The sequence below is a fragment of the Sinocyclocheilus grahami genome, unplaced genomic scaffold (assembly GCF_001515645.1).
Source record: "Sinocyclocheilus grahami isolate Dianchi unplaced genomic scaffold, SAMN03320097.WGS_v1.1 scaffold354.1, whole genome shotgun sequence".
In the NCBI taxonomy this organism is placed as follows: Eukaryota; Metazoa; Chordata; class Actinopteri; order Cypriniformes; family Cyprinidae; genus Sinocyclocheilus; species Sinocyclocheilus grahami.
In genome coordinates, this window is record NW_015505533.1 from 660060 (window position 1) to 667693 (window position 7634).

The 7634-nt window shown below is 40.0% G+C and overlaps 1 protein-coding gene across 1 annotated transcript; it reads left to right on the plus strand.

Moving 5' to 3' along the window:
• The first annotated feature begins 1925 nt into the window (after positions 1-1925).
• Positions 1926-4341, plus strand: LOC107548739 (pro-thyrotropin-releasing hormone-like). The gene is made up of 3 exons (XM_016229540.1): positions 1926-1995; positions 2382-2557; positions 3748-4341. Exons 2-3 carry the CDS (start codon positions 2395-2397, stop codon positions 4101-4103), a joined length of 519 nt encoding a protein of 172 aa, XP_016085026.1. The 5' UTR covers positions 1926-1995; positions 2382-2394; the 3' UTR covers positions 4104-4341.
• The last annotated feature ends 3293 nt before the right edge of the window (positions 4342-7634 follow it).

Genomic DNA, 7634 nt, shown 5'->3' on the forward strand with positions numbered 1-7634 from the left:
CTGAAGTATTGGACGTGACAGCGCATAAAGAGGCCTGATTTATTCCATTACGCGGTGATTCCCTCGCTGCCGTTCTCCCGTCAGCTGGCCGACTGTACGAGAGTTTGTGGAGATTTTGAGATGATGTGAGCTGTGCATAATGAATTCAGTGAGGCTTAGAGGAAGCCCAGCAGAATGATGTTATTGATGAATGATGTGCTTTAAGAATGAGACTTCGGTCGCCCATTATATTCCTCATTGTAATTCTGAAAGAAGATGAAGGCTTCTTCAGGACGTCTTCAAAAGCGAGAAAGTGACGCAACACTCAGCTCAGACTCAGTGTCATGCAATCTAGCAAAGCCAGCTAAGGGACACAAACACGTCAATCACTAAGAGTGTGTTACTAACAGACTCCACAGTCAAAAAACTATAGTGTTATGGGCGTTTTTACTACAGCTATATGCTCTAAACCCATGGTGTCTCACATTTTAGAAAGAAATCAGTTAAATCCGTATGTGTGTGGAAAAAAAAATCAGATGTCATTTTCATAAGCAACTGTAATTTAATTACACATTTTTCTCAGTAATTATAACAGCTTACAGTAACATTTATTTTATAATTAAATTATGTAATTTAGTTGCATGTAACTAGTTACTCCCCAACACTGGTGACCAATAGCCAATGCATTTTGTGGCCAGTGCCACTATATTCTGTGCAGTGTGTTTTGGTTATATACTGCACAGTATGTAGCAACTCAAGTCATCTGAGTATTTCTTTAGCTGAGAAAAAAAGGTATAAATATAGCAAGCGTTGAAAACCTATCAAACATGCTGCTAATATATCATCTCATCTGATGGCATTAAATCATGGTACCTGCCTTTACTTACAGTACTAGGACCACTATATTAGCCTCTTTCTTAAAGATGATCTGGTTAGATCATGCCTCGACGCCTGATAGTTAAGATCCAGCCCCAGAGGCCAGATCCTGTCAGAAAATATCCGTTTTGTCTGGTACCAGAACAACTAGTCAGCAAAGTAGTCTAATACCCAAAACTGTGTTAACAGTCCTCTAGCAACAAGAAGTTGACTGAAGAAATAGCCAGTGAAGAGCAGAAGCAGGAGACCAAGTGATGATGATTCAAAAGGAGCAGTTTATTGAATAGTCTTAGTTGCGTATGTTTCCATGCTTCGTCTGACCAGCACAACTCAACAAGCATTATTCTCATAAACATTCCCTCGTGTCTCTCGTTCATGAAGACAATTAAACAGCCCTTGACTGAACAACAGTGGAAAAATAGTATAGAAGACAATAATATGATATATAATATAAACGACTAATCAATAAATGAAATGGTTAAAGTGATGATTATAAATGATTATTTGATGAAATTGAAAAATAAAAGGATTAAATGATAAATGATTATAAATGAATGAAGAAATAATATAAAAGAAAGTAAAACACACAGAGTTTGCATTCGAGGATCCTCAGAAACATAATAATATCTGCTACAAGTCTGGAACTGTAACATTTCTTAAACGTTATATTGTGTCATCGATCAATTAGTTCTGTGTTATTTTATTACGGAAATGTGTTAATGGTGACCTGCCAGAGGGCTGCGGATGAAAAGGTGCCATGCACTAAATGAAAACATTCATGTTAAATATTGGTCTCTTTCCAACCTAAACAAAACAAGCTCTCATTGGCCTAAAGAAAGACATTTGATATGCCACTGTGTATTTTGTAGGTGTTATACTAGATGTATTGTACTGTCCGAGGCCAGAAAAGGCGCAGTTTAATGAGTGAGCAGGACTGCCCCCCTCAGGACGAACCAAAGTCATGCATTCCGCCGAAAGACGTCAGCGGGTCGCGCGGAGGGGGGCGAGGAGCGCCCGTATAAAGTACCCGTGCGACTTTGAGCTGCTTCACTCCACTAACCTCGGCCTGAGCGGCTCAACCGAGCAGGAGCGCCGCGTGATCGCCGATACACCTCGGGTTCCAGCTGCACCAGGCTCCAGGTGAGTCAGCTCCGCACTGCAGGTGAGACGAGGGCGCAGGCAGCATTATGTGGCATTCTCCGTAACGCTTTATTTTAAGGTGTCCTTGTTACTCATGTTACATGTACTTACTATTATAATAACAATAAATGATGCATAGTTACATGCAAGTAACCCTAAGCCGAACCTGAATCCTAAACCTAAGCATGTAGTAAGTACATGTAGTTAATTGCTTAGTATTTAAATGTATAATTACACTGTAACAAGGACTTTGTGTAAAATGCAGTGTAACCACATTCTCTAATCTGAGCGATGACCAGATGCATGTTCTGTTCATGTATCAGGTTATCATGGTTTGCGTGTGCAGCTGTATCACAGCTGTAGTTCTGATGTGTTTTGCTGAACAGGACAGAGCTTGTCATGAGGGCGGCGTGTGTGATCATCTTGGCCTCTCTGACGGTGTTCATGTCACCCGGGACCCAGGCTCAGACTCTGCCGGGTGAGGGTGACCCGTCTCCGGATGAGCTGCTCCAGCTGCTCCGCTCCATGCTCACACAGATGGAGGACGAGGACAACGCCAACGGTGTCTGCTCACATTCACTGACTTAAAGAGTTAGAAACGTACAACATAGCAGATCCACTAGAAATTCCTTCCAGCTCTCTCTTAAAACTACTGCGACATAAGACAGCTCATAGAGATCGTGTTCTTTTAACGACCGATTATCTTGTCACAATATTCATTCGATCACTATTCCATTTTTTTTCTGCTCACATTCACTGACTTAAAGAGTTAGAAACGTACAACATAACAGATCCACTAGAAATTCCTTCCAGCTCTCTCTTAAAACTACTGCGACATAAGACAGCTCATAGAGATCGTGTTCTTTTAACGACCGATTATCTTGTCACAATATTCATTCGATCACTATTCCATTTTTTTAATTAATAACAGGAATAATAGTAACTCTTTTTATTATTAATAAGCTACTATAGCCTATATATTGCACAACCCAACATCGAAGTAGGAAAGTTTAAAATCCGCAAATTATAATTTTTACGGTGTCCTTGTTACACGTTACATGTGAACTATTATAATAACAATTAACTAAGCATTATTGCATGCAAATAACCCTAATTCTAATCCTAACCATACAGTAAGTGCATACAGTATAGTTAATTAATATTACTCAGTACTTGAATGTATAAGTACACTGTAACAATTACACCTTAAAATAAAGTGTAACCTCTTTTGCATGTAACAAATGGACAATAAATACAAATTTTTGTGGATACATGTACAATCACAACAACTGCAGCGAAACATAAAAAACGGGGAATCACAAGCACAACGTTTCGAAAGAAACCAATTATACTCTGTAGAAATGATTGTGTTGAATTCTCCGTGGCATCATCAAGACACTCAGAAATGTTCCCAGAGTTACAAAAGTTCAGATGCGTGTGTGAACGGCGAGCGTGATTTCACCAAGTCCAAGACATGTTCCTGGAACAACATTCCTATCAACCAATCAGAATTGAGGGATAACTTTTCAGGAAATGTCTGTTTTAGGCTTACGATCGGGGTTAGGTGCTTCTACATTCTTGTTAATCAGCTATCATTTCCCTCTGATTTTAGGAATAAATTATGGGTAGGGTTAGGTTTAGGGGTAGGGATTGGGTTTAGTCTATATTTTTGGACAGTAATGTTGATCCAGGAACATGTCTTACTTGGTAAATTCACATGGACTGTGTGTGAACCCCTCTATCTCTCTCCAGGAGAGCAGACGGAGTGGCTGGAGAAGAGACAGCATCCCGGTAAACGCGAGGAGGAGGACAGCGGCCGGCTGAGGAGGCAGCACCCCGGGAAGCGGCTGTCTCTGGAGCAGGTGATGCTGGAGGAGCCCAACACGCAGAGCGAGCTCTCCAAGCGCCAGCACCCCGGCAAACGATACCTGATGCTGCTCCACAAACGGAGAGAGCTGCAGGAGGCAGAGGGGGACTTCTCAGACCTGCCCAAGCGCCAGCACCCCGGGAAGAGGCTGGAGCTCCTGGACAGAAGCGGCGCCGAGGAGAAGCGGCAGCATCCCGGCAAACGCCTCGAGCTGGAGGACGATCTCACGGAGCGAGAGTGACTGGCTAAAGAGTTCGCTGAATTGTCCTAGTTGTTAAAACGGATGAATAAGTACATGTTAATTGCTTTCCACAGCGTCCGACTGATGGAAAACGCACTGGTCTCCATGTGTCCTACACAACATGTTCCTGGATCAACATCCTTATTGATCCTGGAACAGCATTCCAATCAACCAATCAGAATTGAGGGATAACTTTTCTCAGTTCTCAGTTTTCGGCTCACGATCAGGGTTAGGTGCTTCCACACCACTGTTAATCAGCTATCATTTCCCAATGATTTTAGGAATAAATTATGGGTAGATTTGCCCTTACGAAAATTAACCATGCGTTTACAACAAATAAAACCAAAAAAAACATGGTTACTGCAGCTCAACCATGGTAGGCTAACCACAATTTAACTATGGTTTTGATACACTAACGTGGTATTTGTAGTAAAACTGTGGTTACACAAATGGTAATCAAAAAACCACTACAATAAAACCACGGTTAATTTTCGAAAGTGTAGGTTTAGGGGTAAGGATTGGGCTAACATGTCTTACTTGGCAAAACCACGGCGACCGTTTTGTTTTACCGGTCGCTCTCACGTTTCTCGTTTCGTTCCAGCAAGAGGGTGTTTATCAAGTCGTTTTTCGTCTCTACAGCAGTTGAATCCGCTGAGCCCTGCTCCACATGTCTGGTTTAACACACCGCTGTGCTGCTCCACGAGGTTCATCTCAAACCAAACATTTCACTAATGCATGCGAGCAGAGAACATCTCCAGCGAGATCCCCATATCACGCAAATCTCCCTCGAACTATGAAGCGGGTTGCCGGAATATTTTTCTACAGTAGCTAGCTTAATTTTGCATGACTTGACCTGTACATGATTTCATGATTTATCTTTGTTCTATTGATAAAGAGCATATAAATGATTATAATGTTGTACAATAAAATGCTTCCGATGCCAATGTCTGCTTTGGGTTTGAGCATCTAACATTCACACGAAGGGAAAACAGAAAGTCACAGCTGATTGTAGCGCGTGGAATGCATCAGATTCAGAGATAGGAGAGTCATGGAGAGGGCTGGGTTTATTTTAAGCCAGTTAATGTATAGACACATGCCATTAAGATGTATAAGAATGGTGTATTTACTACAAAAGACTGCTTATTGGAAAGTGATGCAGTTTACTAACCCTGTTGAAAAAAGCTGCATATGCTGGTTAGGTATGTTTTGATGCTGGTTTAAGCTGGTTTATGCTGGTCCTTTGCCAGCACATGATCAGCATAAACCATCAAAGGACCAGCATCCCAGCGTCAAAACATACCTAACCAGCATATGCTGTTTTTTTCAACAGGGAAACACGCGCTAATTCTGTGACCGGGGCATGTTGTCACCTGCTGTTATTATAAGACTGATTTGGGAGAAGACTTTAAACAATACAATATAAACTGAAACATGTATTCCTGGCTTTTTAATGGATTTTAAATGGCAATATAATGACAAATTCATGAAGCAGCATAAATGGAAAAGGTAAAAAAAAAAATCTCACCATTGTTTTGGCCAGGAGAATGTGCAATTAATGAATTAATGACAACATTAAAAACGCACGGAACCTGACGTGTTTAAAAAAATACACTGGCACAATTTCAGAGGAGAGTTAACTATAAAACGAAGGTAGATTTGAACTGAGAGCTAGTGTGTTTTATTGTGTTCACTTTTTATCCAACGGATGCCATAGTGCTAAAGGAAGCTCAGTTAGGAGGACAGGACTCACTAGACATATTCTGATTTCAGGCGGGTTTGATCTGGGTGTTTGAAACATCACCCGAATCAGCCGGCCCCGTCATCTCCTCTTTATTCAAATGCTCGGGCCGCAGACATTAGTCATAGTGTGATGCAGGACTTCAAAGCTCAACATTCAGAGCTCTGACTTGAAGGAAGCTGCGGTCCGTGGGGTGTCCATTAATTAGCCTTTGCTCTGTGAAACTCAAGCGGGCCGCAGACACGTCTTCTGTGCCGTGGGTGGATGGGATCCGTTCCTTCGCTGCAGGTCTCAGCACACACATGCACTCATTACACATGCCAAGCGTATCACACAATCATAATCAGATTGTGTCTCTCAGCTCAATCTGCCAGCAGAAGAACTTCTAGCAAATATAATCTAACAAGTATCCGGCCCTCAGAGACTCGCATAAAATATTTCATCACTGTCAGTTGTTTTGAATTGTACACATGAATTGAATGAACTGATGAATTTTACTCATAGCATAGGTTATATAGGTTTGTTGGATATGTTGGTTAAATAATATTTGTTAATAAATCATATGTTTTTTAAGTAAGATACAGGATAATTTTTGATAAATCAGGTGTCCCACTTTACCTGAAAATAAATTTGTCCGGAGTGCATGATCTCAAAACATTTGTTGTTATATCTAGCAAATGACACAATGTATGAACTGTAGATTGAAATATTATAGCCGGACCTTAAAGTTAACACACACAAAATAAAACGTCTAGGTAAAAAAAAATCTAGGTATTTAAATTATAGCCTATGTTTTACAAAAAAAGGCCCAATTTACCTGGATTCACGCTTTAAATTCCCACCATGTGCAATAATATACACGTAGTGTACTACAATATACAATAAATACACTTTGCAATTGCTGAAAATATTACTGGAGGAACAGGATTGATTATTCAGTGTTCAGCCACAATATTGGTTTATTACACATAAATCTGACCTTTAAAAATACAGAAATGTCCCGTAAATCTACAAGGGTTTAACTCTAACTTGTTGAGTGTTATCTGAATTACACCTTTAGTGTCCTGTCAATTCTTACATTTTATCACAGTTAATATACTAAAAATAAAATGTTCTAAGACACTGGTTTGGGATTCTTTATTTTCGTAATACAGTGTATGAATTTTCGCTTGTTTTATATTTTCATTATGAATTCGTTCTAAAAAAGAACATAAGCAGCGTTATTATCCTCCGAAGCACTAGGTGTTGATTGAACACAGATTATTGGCTGAAGCCCGGCGAGAATGTGTGATTTCACAGGTGTCCTGGCTCTTTCACAGCATCTACTTTCATAGGTGCCTCAGGGCTGCCCAGTTCAGAGGGTCAGCGTCTCTGTGGCTCTTAGAAAGTCTTAAGAGACTTCATTCTTACTTCCACATTTTAAGGTTTTAAATCAAAGTAGAAAGTCTTAAATAGTCATAAAGTCGTGGCATTAAATGTTGCATGCACTGCAAACGAAAAAAATCTTTCTCAGTATTTTTGTTTTTCAATACAAATATCTAAACATATGTTTACTTGTATGCAAATGTACATTGTTGAAACACTGAAGAAAATGAAGTGAGTTTAAGCTTAGAACGAGTACAGATATCTTCCAATGAAGAATAAAAACTTGTTTTCCTTTTGGGCTGAATGGCAGATATTTGTTCGTTTTAAACAAACGCACTTAATTTGGATACATTTTCCAGAAAACGACTTAAATCAAGATGCATTTGCTTGAGAAGCAAAATAACATGAGTTAAGACTCTTAAGACATT

Bases quoted from the DNA above. Each gene is read 5' to 3' on its own strand.
- LOC107548739 (XM_016229540.1), top strand. From the start codon at position 2,395: ATGAGGGCGGCGTGTGTGATCATCTTGGCCTCTCTGACGGTGTTCATG. The intron at 2,558-3,747 runs GTGTCTGCTCAC...ATCTCTCTCCAG, and splicing joins GGACGAGGACAACGCCAACG to GAGAGCAGACGGAGTGGCTG.